Source organism: Condylura cristata, unplaced genomic scaffold, assembly GCF_000260355.1.
Source record: "Condylura cristata isolate star-nosed mole 26May11 unplaced genomic scaffold, ConCri1.0 scaffold00011, whole genome shotgun sequence".
Lineage (NCBI taxonomy): Eukaryota > Metazoa > Chordata > Mammalia > Eulipotyphla > Talpidae > Condylura > Condylura cristata.
The window spans coordinates 53,282,804-53,297,244 of NW_004567112.1; the positions used below are offsets into that span (position 1 = coordinate 53,282,804).

General features: G+C 37.7%; 1 protein-coding gene and 1 long non-coding RNA gene across 3 annotated transcripts in view; one reads left to right on the plus strand and one right to left on the minus strand.

Annotated features, from left to right (window-relative positions):
- Window positions 1-454: 454 nt before the first annotated feature.
- Window positions 455-2,193, minus strand: LOC105853524. The gene is made up of 3 exons (XR_001145368.1): window positions 2,060-2,193; window positions 1,321-1,412; window positions 455-789 (listed from the first exon to the last, which is right to left on the minus strand). It is a non-coding gene; the product is annotated as an uncharacterized LOC105853524 (long non-coding RNA).
- Window positions 2,194-5,419: 3,226 nt separating this feature from the next.
- MINPP1 (multiple inositol-polyphosphate phosphatase 1) overlaps window positions 5,420-14,441 on the plus strand; it is a 27,823-nt gene continuing 18,801 nt past the window's right edge. The window contains exons 1-3 of one of the 2 annotated variants that reach the window (XM_004680892.2): window positions 5,432-6,224; window positions 8,580-8,777; window positions 13,636-13,733. In XM_004680892.2, the coding sequence (XP_004680949.1) occupies window positions 5,567-6,224; window positions 8,580-8,777; window positions 13,636-13,733 (954 nt within the window). In that variant the 5' untranslated portion in view covers window positions 5,432-5,566. Of the gene's footprint in view, window positions 6,225-8,579; window positions 8,778-13,635; window positions 13,734-14,441 lie in introns of both variants that reach the window. The other variant, XM_012723961.1, reaches the window with a different exon arrangement.

The window sequence follows — 14,441 nt, forward strand, 5'->3', positions numbered from 1 at the left end:
AAACTTTGTAATAAAAAAATAAATTAAAAAAATCAAAAAAAAATCTTTAGAAAAAGAAAAAAAAAAAGGTCTCTAGCCTATAACTTACCTTGACTACATTTTTAAATCTCATATTCTAAGTTCTCTTTTAATCAATAGCAACTACTGCACCATCTTCAAAGTATTTTAAGCATCATTCACTGAATACAATCTGTCTTTCTTCCAGAATATTTTACTGTGCCAACTGTAATATGCCTTTAATTCAACAGGACTGCCAATTGATTGATCATATAAAGTGTTTGCTTTTCATCATTCCATCATTTGTCACTTTTCTTAGAATCAAAAAAATTTTTCCAGAAACTGCTTAGTAAGACTGCTACTGGAATTTTGGAGATTAAAATATGGGCATCATGTTCTTTAAAGCCAAATCTGGTTAAAAAAAAAAAAAAAGGTTACTAGGTTACCAGGATTTTTTGCTTAAGTTAAAGATAGAGTCAGAAAAGTGACAATATATACACATTGATTCCAAGTGGAAAGACAGAATAAATGTTGAGTGGCTAACCAATAAGAACTACTATAATGTATAAACGTATTCTTTTAGTCCCAGGTGCAAATGACACTGTTTGAAGTTACCGGTCTGCATTAGGAGGAGAAACACAAAGAGAGCTCTGTTTCCACTGATTGCATTCTAGAACTGGTTCTGCTGCATATTTGTTGGATGATTGTAGATAAGGTATTAACCCTCTCTTTATCTTGATGTCCACATCCACAGCATGATATAATTATTGCTCCTTATATGTCATGCGATTGCTGGGAAGATAAAATAATTACTATGAATACAAGGAAATACCATTTTCACATTTAAGCTTCTCACAGTGCCTGTTCTATTTCATTTATCCACTGCAAAAAGATGCTGACAGTATTTAATGTAAGATATAAGATGAATATTTGGGAATCAAAAGTTTTCATCATGGCCCTTTTAGTTAAGGTATTAACCAATAAATGATTTAGCAGGAACTACTATCTCCTAGACTACAGAATCAGAAAAGCCAGTAGAAGACACAGGACAAGAAAGATATGGTAGGGAAACTAGGGGTGCTGTCTGTGCAACTTAATGGTTGCTTCAACTGCAAAATGAACTGTCCTATTTACTAGCTGGGTACAACTAACTGTGTGACTCCATAGATGCTGATATTGCTTTTCTTGCTTAGGTATTCTTGTGTTTTAATATTTACTGATGTATAATATTGGCAAAGCGACCCAACCCCCAAAAGATGGGTTAGTGGTACAACAAATCAGTAAAAAACATAACTGGAAGAACAGTTCATGCACAATACTCACCAGACAACATGAAACTGATATTAATGGACTAAGTAAAGAACTGTCTTCTTGATGAAAAGCTAAGAGAATTTTTGTTCTGAAGTGTTCATTCTCTGAAATGGTAAGAAAAATGGTAAGGAATATGGATGACTTTAATATCAGCTAACAATCTGTCTTAAAGATCCAGTAGCTAAAAAAGATTTTTATAAATTTCAGAAAACATTGAAACACAACAACTGTTGTCTATATGTGTTTTTGTTTTAAAAGATTTATTTATTCATTCATACAGAACTAGGGTACAGGGAAGAGGTGCGGGGGGGTGAGAGGATTCACCAGAGACAGAGTGGGGAGCAGAGAAGGCAGATTGAGGAAATACACTGCCGAGGGGAGCAGCGGGTGGGTCAGGAGAGGTCTGCTGTACCATGTAGATCACCTCTGGGGCTGGGGATGTAACTCAGTACTGTGCTTTAACCAGCTGCACCACCAGGGAGGGCCTATATTTGTTTTTAAAAAATACAGAAGAGATATTTTCATCTGAATTTGTAATCTATTATTTATCTTTGTATTGGGATAATAATATATTTAGAATGAGGGGACTTCTGTAAAAAATTGTTTTTCAGCAACAGTGTTGGTCTGTGCAGGAATATCATAATAGGACAGGGCATGACTATAAGGTGAATAGCTACAATTTCCCTCATTTCCATTATAATCCCCTAAATAGGTGTAACAAGGCACAAAAACAATAATAATTTAAATTTACCATAGTTCTTGCATCTGGTTTCTCAAATAGTTCTGTGGATTTAGAACTAGTATTTGATAGGAAGGAAAAATTCCCAACATCAACATCCTAGGAGGTGTCAGGATACTGAAAAATAGGGCACATTAGAGGATGTAAAGCAGCAAGTGACTTTCATTGTGTGCGTTTCAGTGAAGTTCCACTTACCAATTACAACATGTCTTTCAACAATTTAGCTAGCTTTGATACACCTGGAACAATGGAGTATTAGTAATTAGCAATGATGTGGGTGTAGTAAGCCAGAGGAGCTTGTGATCTATGCAACATCAATATTCAAATGAGGTTAGAAGAACTGCTGTTGAAGCCTGGATGGCTCCAGCCTGATCTATAAACATAGATCCCTTTGTCTTTTAACTTATTCTAATGCAACAACCACAACTGAAACACTAAACAAATAACTGGCAAAGGAAAGATGAAACAGCAGGGCAGTAAGATACTAAAGTTAAAACTTTCTTGGCAAGAGCCACAAGTTAGTTAACTTCATGCAGGCATGAGATAATAGATATCTATGAAAAACTAACCATTTGTCAGTTTGCTTGATTAAATGAGAATAGAAGAAACATTTTAATTCTCCTTAATAAAAGTGACTGCTATTTATTTGATACCAGGGACTATTATAGGTCTTCATATAAAAATTCTCATTTAATCCTCTCAATAATTTCATCATAGGTACTATCCCACTTTACAAAATAAAACCAATTAAAGAAAGAGTTTAACCTCCTCAAGAACTGAAAGAGAATAAGTGATGAAGTTAGAGTCTGAAAACTAGAAAGTCTCATCAGAAGTCATATTCTTAATGTTTTCTATTTTTACAAGGAAAGCCTACCTTTTTCCCAAACAAATTTAGTCTTTATCATTCCTCCATCAGAAGCCATTTCTTTTAAAACCTTTTAAAAAGCATTGTTGATTGTAACTTTAAAACTATACATGACACCATGTGATCTTAAGCATGAAATGATTATTTCAGAATTCCTATGAATTATCTAGCAAAAATAATCTACCCTATTCTTTAATGTAGTGAATTGATTAGGGGAAGGGGTGTACTTATGACAAATTTGTATAGTGCAGAATAGAGTTTAAACTTTAAATTGTCATACTGAAAATACATGCAAACTCCTATGTACTACCTGACTGGAGAGGTGGGCACCTACCTCAAAAAGCAGTCAATTTACAGACTGTTCACAGAATTAAAACATAGCCTGGCATGGAAAGATGAACAGAAAGTATCACCTTCTTAAAATTTTTCAATGTCTCACTGTTTTGTAAAAATGAGAAATCCATTTTAAATGAGATGAGTGGATTTTTATTATTAGAAAAGTTATGAAATGATTCTTGATGCCTATCTTGCCTGTGGAATTCATTCATTTTAATGTTCAGTGGAAACATGTTTATATAGCAATCACTGGAGATCTAAATATCTAGCACAGACATAATTATATTAAACATTATTAATAATAAGGTTGCCATTCTAATAGCCTATTAGATGAACTTTAAAAATATCATCTGTCATTTGCACAACAACCTTACAATATAGTTTCTAATATCCCTAATTTTCAGATGAGAAAGCTAAAGCACAGAGACCTTGGGTAACTTTCCAAGATCACTCAGCTAGTAGTGACTAAGCTTGGAGTCTGGATCCAAAGTGTATACACCCTTTATACAATTACTAGCTTTTTTTCTAGCCCAAAACATGAAGTATTGTTTATCAATTGTCTCTTAGCTTGACATCAGAGTAGAGTTGGTTTACAGATGTATGACAACATAAAATTAACAGATGAGTATTTAGAAGGAAAATACAATCAAGCAAAAGGCAAATTTCGTGCATAAAAACGTGTGCCGTAGGTACTGTAGGGTGTTAGACAGGGTTTGAAAAGATCGCCATATGAGGAAGAAAGATGCCTTTGGAAAAAGTTAGTAGCTCCCGAGGACTCAAAGACCGGGCATAAGAGGTGTTATTAGGCACAGATATGAGGCAAAATGTAGTGAGATGCACCTGGCACAAATGTGTGCTAAAAGAACTTAGAAATATCAGGTGCTTTAGTCTATAAAATGTAAGGATTAGGAAGTCCATAAAAAAAGGATGGATCTTCACTGAATATTAATTTGAGCAGTTATTTAGAAATAGCACTATGAATATTCAGGTATTGATAATTCTAAAAAAAAGGCCTATCAAAAAAAAAAAAAAAAAAGGCATGGATCACCCTAAAGTTGGCTTACTATCAAAGAAAGTCAAATTCTGCAGCATTCAAGATGGCATCTATTCTTGGTTTCGAAACATTTTCTTCATTAACACTTAGAGGTACTCTTCTCTTGAAAAGAGAGATACGGCCCCAAAGAAAAACAGGAATAATGATGTAGATGAGGTTACCAAGAGCAATAGTGTCTTCGAAGAAAAATGCAGACCGACACTGACAAACACGGTCCAAACTCTCTTGAACTTGGATGGCAATGTGACTTTTTTAACTTTTAATTTTTCTCAACGAGTTATGAAAAGTATAGTTCAGATTAAACCAGGAGGGTGAGGCTGGTGGGGAAAGGGAAGTTCAGGCAAAATTCGAAGCAAGACCCTACATAAAAAACCTACCTGCTAACTTGAGCACGTAAATTACAGGGGAGAGTTTGGACGTGGGAGGTGCTATAAATAGATCAGCGTTGTTTATGTTTCATACAGCAGATTAGTCCATACATAATAATGGCGTAAACCTGTTGGGCCATGATTCAATATCCCCCCACTCACACCCCCCAAGTAGTCAGGATTGGTGTCTCTATCCTTTAAGTCTGAGACTTCAAGTACAGTATTTCTGAGGTGCACTCTTGCTGATACAGCTATGCTAGTCCAGGTCAAGATACTACCAAATGTTCAAGAAACTTTTTTTTTTTTTAAAGTAGTTGTTTCCCAGGTTCTTCTCAGCTTGTTGTACACTACTATGGGCAAACTCGAACGGGCAAAAATCCGTGGGTTTTTTAGGGGACAAATTGGAGCACGACCCGCCGATCTGCACTTTAAACCGCGCCAGGTCTATTTAACACTGAGTTTAGAGACTACCTCTGGGAAGACACAGCAGAGGAAGGGGACTGTGCTCCGAGCGTCAGCTGTTAAAAAGTGCTCTCTTTTCGCCGCCTCGGAGGCTAAGGCTACGTCTGGGCTGACTCACGCCCCAGAATATTTTAAAAGCGAGGGAGTAGCTGAGTCAGTGCCCCAGGCTCTGACTAACGAGGAAACTCGCCTACGCTGACGGCGAGTCGACGCCGGCTGTCGCACGTTTCCTGCACACTTCACCCGAGTCATAGGTTTCCCCAGCAGAGCCGCGCACACCTGCACACAGACTCCCCACAGCAGACTCGCCCGCGACGCGCCGCGACTAGCGGGGGCACAGGCCGGAAGCGCCCTCCAGGCCCGCCCCCTTTCCGCCGGAGCCGGAAGTTGCAGACCCCAGCGGCTACTTCGCCCTCCGCGCGCCGCTCCCCAACATGCTTCGCGCTCCCACTCGCCTCCACCGCGGCCCCAGTCGCCTCTTCGGCCCCCACGTAATACCCGCCGCGGCCCTGGCTGTGGCGCTGCTCTCGTCGCTCTCGGGCTGCTCCCTCCTGGAGCGGGAGGATTCGGTGGTCTCGGCGCTAAGCTCCTACTTCGGCACCAAGACTCGCTACGAGGATGCCAACCCCGGGCTGCTGCCGGACCCCGAGGCGCCGCGGCGGGATCCGGAGCTGCTGGAGGACACCTGCACCCCCGTGCAGCTGGTGGCCCTCATCCGCCACGGCACCCGCTACCCCACGGCCAAGCAGATCCGCAAGCTGCGCCAGCTGCACGACCTGCTGCAGACCCGTAGGCCCGGGGAGCACAGGCCTGCCGCTGCGGACGGCCGCAACCTGGGCGCCGCGCTGGCCGACTGGCCGCTCTGGTACGCGGACTGGATGGACGGGCAGCTGGTGGAGAAGGGACGGCAGGACATGAGACAGCTGGCGCTTCGCCTGGCCTCACTCTTCCCGGCCCTCTTCAGCCGCGAGAACTACGGCCGCCTGCGGCTTATCACCAGCTCCAAGCACCGCTGTGTGGACAGCGGCGCCGCCTTCCTTCAGGGGCTGTGGCAGCACTACCACCCTGGGTTGCCGCCGCCGGACGTCGCAGGTGATTGCCCAGGCGTAGGGGCCACTGTCCCTCGGTACTCCCTGACACTTCCCCCCACCCCCCGCCCAAGTCATCCCCTAATCCCGGATGTCCCCGATTCCAGCCTTTCCTCGCTCCCCTCTGCACACAGGCTCTCCCTGACTTTGGATGCTCAGGACTTAACTGTGCGCCTTCTCCTTCGTGAGTTCGTTATTCATTCACCAGGTTTGATTAGCACCTTCTACGTGCAGGACCCTGTAGTAGACGGTGGCGGATCCAGGGGCAAAGGAGGAAGACAAGGGCAGTTTGTAATCTATTGTCAAATTGAACTGGCACTCTGAGCGCCTCCCCCCCACCCCCAATCTCTTTCCCTGGCAAGCTAGTTATATAGTTGGGCGCACTTTAAAAAGGTAATCTAGAACTTTCTTCCTTAGACTTTGTTTCTGATACTATTTGACTTTTTATTTTTTAACTTACCAGCTTTTACCAGGGCTGGTTCTAGACCTACATCCTGTTTTAGGGAGCTACTTTCTTGTTTTGCGTTTTTCTGCTTTGTTTATGTGACTTCTGTAGAGTTGAGTTACCTTCAGTTGTTAAGTGTGATCTGTGGTCTCATGCAGTACTGTACAGCTTATTCCATTATGTAAAATTTGAGAAATACGCTAGTTGGGCCCCTTTTATTTCACAGATGAAGAATTTGAGCCTAAGAATACACCTTTCTCATTGTCCTTAGTTTGAAGAGTAGAGCTGGGCCCAGAATCCAGGTCTTCTGTTTTTCCCCCAATTGGTGCTTTTTTCCCCTAGAAAATGCTTTAAAAGCAACAACTAAATCGAAAGAACAGGGATAGAGGTGGAAGGGATTATGCTGAGTAAAATAAGTCAGAAAGAAAAGGAAAGCATTGGATGGTCTCACTTAATAGGATGGGAAATCAAATAAGGGATTAGGAAAAGAAAATTATAATAAATTAAAAAACAAAGTTAACAGGCAACTATAAATCAGACATTCTGCAGAAAGAGGGGCAGTAGAAGGATTAAAACAGGAAAGGGGAGAGCAACAAAGGAACTGGTGATGGTGAACAGGTGAATTGGTTATGGGAATTCTCTGCAGACTACATCAGAGAGGAGAACCAATGCATTGTACAAAAAGGAAGGATGATGTAAACTTTACAAATACAACAACAACAAACAGCTAAGGGATCCCAGGTGGCAGGGCTTGTTGAAGCACAGCATAGGGAGCTAGCTGCCTCAGCACTAGTTCAATCCCCCCCCCCCACCACCACCACCAGTTGACCCACCTGGTGCAGCAGGCCTCTCCTGTCTCCTACTCCCCTCAGCAGTGTACTTCTGCCATCCACCTGTTCTGTCCCCCACTCTGTCTCTGGTGAATCCTCTCACCACCCCTGCACCTCTGGCCTGTACCCCAGTTTTATATGCATAAATAAATCAGTCTTTAAAAAACAATTATAATTCAGTTGGCAAAGTGGGTAGAGCTGTTCAGGTCTCACATATATACATACGTATTTTCTCACAGACATCCAAAGCAAGAGTATAATGATTTTTGACTTTTTCATTTTATGTATAGAAATATTACTCTTGGTGTTCTTTTCATGTTGGAGAAATGTCTGGAATCTGTGTTTTGAGCACAACTCTGGAAAAAGTTTCATAATAGTTAAAAAGCATGATTATGAATGTTTTTCCAGTGTATATTTGTTGCAAAATTGAAGAAAAATGTAATTTGTTATGTTCTAAATTGAAAGTTATCTGGGAGCGTCAGTTAGAAAATAAACTATATTAGAAGCACCTAGCACAATAAAATACAGAAGACTTAAAACATGAATGTATTCTGTGCTCTTGTTAGTAGTTTTTACTCAAAGCAGAGTGACAGTTGGGGAAGTTAATTTAGAAAATAAGATACCTGCTAGATTTCAGCTTAAAGTAGAAAAGTAGATTTGACCTGTGGAGTTATCACTCACCCTATAATTAGGAATGTAAAGTTCATTTTCCCTAGTTTCCTCTGCCTGATAGAAACAGTACTTATATATGAAATTTTATGACTGTGTCTATTTTTATTTTCTTTAAGATATCATTTTCATTACCTTTATTTCATTGTGCAGTATTGTGTTAACACATTTCGTTTTAATTTTCGTTTGTTTATTCTTTCTAGCATGTACTGTCATGAATTACTGTCATTATAAAAATTACCATCATTACAAATTGGCATTGCTTTGCCTTGTGTTTTGATCATTATTCTTATTTCAGACACATAGATGAATGTTTTTGGTGTGCCATTTCACAAACAAAAGAAAATATCCAGTAATGAGAGCTGCCATTTATGTTGATAATTTATATATGTGTATAATTTTTCTCCCTTTTTAGATATGGAGTGTGGACCTCCAAGAATTAATGATAAACTAATGAGGTTCTTTGATCATTGTGAGAAATTTTTAACTGAAGTGGAAAAGAATGCTACAGCTCTTTATCATGTTGAAGCCTTTAAAACTGGACCAGAAATGCAGAAAATTTTAAATAAAGTTGCAGCTACTTTGCAAGTACCTGTCAACAATTTAAATGCAGGTAATATGCCTATTTTTCATTTGAATTATGAAATAGCTTATGTCTTTTTGTTGTGGGAGGAAAATCAAGGTGAGGCTGCAGGTGTTGGGGGTGAAAAAATTCACCGGAAACAGAGTGGAGAATAGAAAAGTCAGATTTATTAAAATACACTGCTAGGAGAAGCAGCGGGCAAAACGCAGGAGGTTAACTGCACCTAAATAGGATTTGGGGTTCTCTTTATACCCTATTTTTGTGGGCTTTCCTGGCTTGGGTAGTTGGTGCTTGTTAATTGTTATCCATTGGAAGGAACATCAGGTTTCAGTCAGCTTTCCCTTTTGGTGATATGTTGTTTGCCCTGTTTCCACGTTCTCTAGAATTCTGATAACCACAGGTCATATAGACCTGCGGTCTAGCTCCTAAGGTAATTTTATTGGATTCCCTTTCTTATTTACTTTATGTCTCCCAGCAGTGTGCTGCTGAACAGAATGCAGAGACTAGATTTTAACTTTATAAAATGTACCCTGACATTTTGGAGTTCTGAAAATGAAGAAATAAAAAGTTACTCCTTTTAGACATCTGTAATTGAATTTAAATTCTGAACATGGTATGTTCTCAATAAAAGAATTATGTACTTCATGTTTACTATTATTACATAGGCTGGATTTTTTTCTTAAGGGAAGCCCTATATAAACCTTCAATTAAGCATTATTTATGAGACAAAATAATCTTTTTGGGGGGGGTAATATCGAAATTTATGCAAATATAAAATTATAAAAACTTCATAAAAGTTAGATTTTTTCTATTTCCCCAAACTAATAGATCTTCAAAACTTACTTATTGGAAAATAATTTAGGCATGTTGATAGTAATTAAGGTTAATAAATGAAGTGGCAAACTCACAGCTCATTTTTTAAATTGGTTTTTAATATTATGCTTGAATTAGTTGCTTTAAATAGAGGTATTTTGGTCCTTCTCGATCTCATTCCTGTCCTTTTCTCCATAGAAGGATCTATCAATTGAGCATATAATTACCCCAAGCCAATTTTTATGTTTCTATACATGAATGGGCTATTTTTTTTACAGATTTAAAAACTAAGACTAATATAATCATGTATAATATTGTTTGAAATTTGATTTTTACTCAACTGCTTTTTCACTTTAATGTGTTTAATTCTAGTCTTACACTTTAAACTTATGTACAAAATTCTATTGTATAAGTTCACCAGTATCGAACCATTATTCTGGTAATGGCCATTTCCATCATTGAAGATATTTTTAAAAATTACTTTTAGCCTCTAAATGGACAAGATTATTTGTATTTTTCAGCAGCAATAGAAGCATGTTGGTTAATTAAAATCATGTTTTTCAGCCTTGGCTCTGTTGTATTTTCGAATAACTGTGATCATTGCCAAGTTCTTTGCTATCTCTATATCTTTGTAAAATATCCTATATCTATAGGTATAGGAATTGTCATGGGATTATTACAAGGATATTATGAAATTAATTCATAGAAAGCACTAGTACAGTGCCCTGTATACTAAAGATATTTTAGTTTCTTAAATACTTTCTTTAGTAGAAAGGTGAATATGTATTTTCTGTAACTTATTTTTACTTACATGTCTTATATAATTTATTTTTTTCTTTTAAATGCTATTATTTCAGAGTATTTATGAGTCAGTTTTTAGGTTAATGCTGTTAAAATTTATTTAGCCTTTCCAGTTACACTGGTGGGATGGGCTGATATGGAGCTAATATATGAAACAGTCCAAATTGTTTTTATAGAAAATCATTTTTCTGTCAAGGTTTTCTTAGTTTCTAACTCTTTCAAATGATATTACTGTAAACATTTTTATAGTCAAGTTTTTGGATTTATCTGTAAGATAGATAACTACAGGTTATTTGAGAGATGTTCAGTTGAGAAGCATGAATATTTTACATCTTGACACATACTCCTAACTTGTTCTCTGAATGTACAAAAAAACTTACATGCTAAGAGTGTGCTCATTTCCCTCATCTCATCCAAGAGTGAATATTATTTATTTTTGTTTTTGCCAATATGATTAATGAAAAATGGTATCTAGTTTCAGTTTGCATTTTTTGGGTTATTTATTTTGTGAAGGTAAACTTATTGTCATGTGTTTATTAGCTATTTGCATTCCTTCTGTGAATGAATTGCCTCTTAATGAGTTTGTCCATTTTCTTTTGTTTTTGTTTTCCTTATTGATCACAAGTCTCCTTATGTGTTAGGGATATCTTAATTATATATCCTTTAATTGCCTGACAAAGAATAAATGTTTTACCTTTTGTACGTTGCAAGCATTTTCTATTTGTTGTTTATTTATTTTTAAGTCTATGCTGCCTTTTTCACATAAGTTTATATCCTTAATAAGACATACCTGTCTTTTCATTATGGTTTCTGAGTGTTCTAAGGATTCTGCCTAGGAACTCTTTTTTTATCTATAACTCTATTATTTTTGTATGTCTTCCTTCATATTGTATTTTGTTTTTCAAATTATTTATATATTTTTAAAGATTTTTATTTATATGCATACAGAAATGGGGTACAGGCCAGAAGTGCAGGGGCAGCAAGAAGATTTACCAGAAACAGAGTGGGGAGCAAAACAAGCAGTTCAACAAAGGACACTGCTGAGGGGAGCAGCGGGTGAGACTGGAAAGGTCTGTACCAGGAAGGGCCTTTCAAATTTTTAAATTTCTTAATTCATCTAATATATTTTTGAGATTCTAAAAGATAGATCAAGTCTGAAGGTCATAATATATGGATCAGAGCCTTAGCTCTTAACTCTTCATTAAAAAAAGTCTAATCTCTCTATTTTGCTGGTGGAAAAATTGAGATGCAGGGAGCCTAAAATGACTTGCTCGATATATTTAGTGGCAGAGTCAGGCTTCATAGCTTCAGTTATCATCTTAGGCATTTGCTCCCTATATTGGCACTTCAGTGATAGTGAATTTTGGAGTGATTTCCCCCCCCCAAATCAGCTTTCTTCCAGTTAAAAAATAGACTATTTGGACTGACCTTTTTTTTTTAATTCATAGTTTCAAAACTGTGACTTATGAGTATTCCCAGTTAAATTTTTCTTTGAACTCCATTCAGCCTTGGGAATTTTTTTTTTTAAGATTTATTTATTTATGCATATAGAACTGGGGTACAGGCCAGAGTGCGGGGCAGTGAGAGGATTCACCAGAGACAGAGTGGGGAGCAGACAGGTAGACTGACTGATGAGTACACTGGTGAGGGACACAGCGAGCAGGTCAGGAGAGGTCTGCCTCACCATGTGGGTCACCTCCGGGGCGGGGATCCAACTCATGCTGAAGTGGCTTTAGCTTCTTAGTGCTGTGCTTTAACCCACAGCACCACCGGGGAGGGCCCTGGAAATTCTTTTAACATAATACTAGTGTAACATGTAAAATCCATATTCTTTGGTCCCATTTTTCTTGGGAAAGAGGTGAAGTAGAATTAAAATTTTATAAAATCAAAGCAGTGGCAGCAACCCCTAAAATTGACTGACCTCTATCTGTAATAATTTTTATTTTAATTTTTAAAATTTATTTATATATATTTTACATCATTGTTTATTTTTGCACAATGTTTGCTTTCTCCTTTCAGGTTACAGGTAGCAGTTTGTTTAATGGGTTCTGATGAATACCACTTTTTATAATCCCAATACACATGTACCCTTATAACTTCACTTCAAAACACATAAATGTCTATAAGTAATATAGTCAGTAATTAATAACTTATTCTGAAATCCACTGCTGGCTGCACAGCAAACGTTGGAAAATTAATGCTGTATCGCCCTGCCCTCCCTGTGCCTCTTTAGAGTGTGATTTTTCCTTTTTTTGTGTCTCTCCCTGCCTTTTTGTTTCACCATCTTCCTGATCCTTTATTTCCTCTGCCTTTTTTTTTCATCTTTTCTGATTCTTTGTTGCCTTTTAATGTCCTTTCTCTCTATACTTACTTCCAATTAACAATTATAATGTGAATTGTGTAATAAAAAGAATGGTACAATAAATGTATTTTGTTATTCCTAATTTTCAAGTTAGGGACTGTCCCTAGTAAATAAAAATGCCCCAACAAATAAAAATGAGCAAAGTTCTTATGCTTTATGTGGTAAATCCTTGGGTAAAGCTTTTTTGAGGTAACATTGGTTTGTAACATTTTTTTAGTTTCAGGCATACAGCATTATGATTCCACAACTGTATATACTACATCATGATCATCAGCAAAAATCTTCTATCCATTACCTTATCACTGACACCCTTTACCTGTTTTACCATGACAATGTATTACTTTTTTTTTTTTTTTAATATTTATTTGTTCATACAGAACTGGGGTACAGGCTAGTGGCTCAGGGGCGGCGAGAGGCTTCACCAGAGACAAGAGAGGGGAGCAGAACAGGCAGATCGATGAAGTACACTGATGAGGGGAGCGGCGGAGAATCAGGAGAGGTCTGCCACGCCATGTGGTCACTTCCGGGGCAGGCGGGAATCGAACTCATGCGGAAGTGACTTTAACTTCTCAGTGCTGTGCTTTAACCCGCTGCGCCACCAGGGAGGGCCGACAATGTATTACTTTTAACAGCAGGAAAAATGTTACTGTTTTGCAGAAATTTTTTTTCTTTGAGCTGAAATTTATACCTTTTTATAGTTTCTTCCTGATACTTCTAGTTTCTCTGTTTGAATTGAATAGAATTAGCCTTAATTCTTTAATAGCCAGAAGAAGCTGAATAGTGTCTTCTCTAAATGGAGTATATACAGTTCTTTCAACTGTGCTAACATGTTATTTATTCCGTAGTTATTTCATCTTTGGAAAATTGTAGAAATTAGTAACCCATACATTTTATCTTTTTTTTTTTTTCCAGATTTAATTCAAGTAGCTTTCTTCACCTGTTCATTTGATCTGGCAATTAAAGGTATTAAATCTCCTTGGTGTGATGTTTTTGACATAGATGATGCAAAGGTAAGTGTTACTTTTCCCATTTCTTTGCTTTTTATTTTGCATGATTTTTTTTTGTTGCTGTTACTCCAAGCAGCTTTTCAAAAAATAAGCAGATAGGGGATTTTAACTGTCTTTGACTAACTTGTAATTTTTCCTAAATCAAAAGAGGTTAATGATTCAGATAGTGACACTACTAAAGATATTTTGGGTTTATAAAACTCTAACATTCTTCCATGATAATTTGATTTCTAAGCCCATGCAATTTAAAACCTATTTACCCACCATCAAATTTTACTCTAGAAGGGATTGTAGAGCTAATCTAATACAAATTCTCCTTTTTATAGGAAGCCGAAGTTCAGAGAGAATGGTTTTCAACTGCCTACTTCTTTTTTTTATCATATTGCATTATCTCTTTATTACTGTTTTTTAATTTATAAGTTTATTTTTACATCATTTTGTACATTTTTTTTTCCATCTCAATTGTAATCCCCGTGGATTTCCCATTACCAAGTCACCCGTGTGCCATCACCATAAACCCGTGCACTTCCCACCCCCTCATTTTTGATCCTATTCCCCACTCCACCCCCACAAAATGTCTCTGGTATATGGGTGTTCATTATTCTTGTTATTTTCTCGCCTGGTCCATTACACTCCTGCTATGAGTGAAACCATCCAGTATTTTTCTTTCTCTTTCTGGCTTATCTCACTCAGCATGATCTTTTCCAGCTC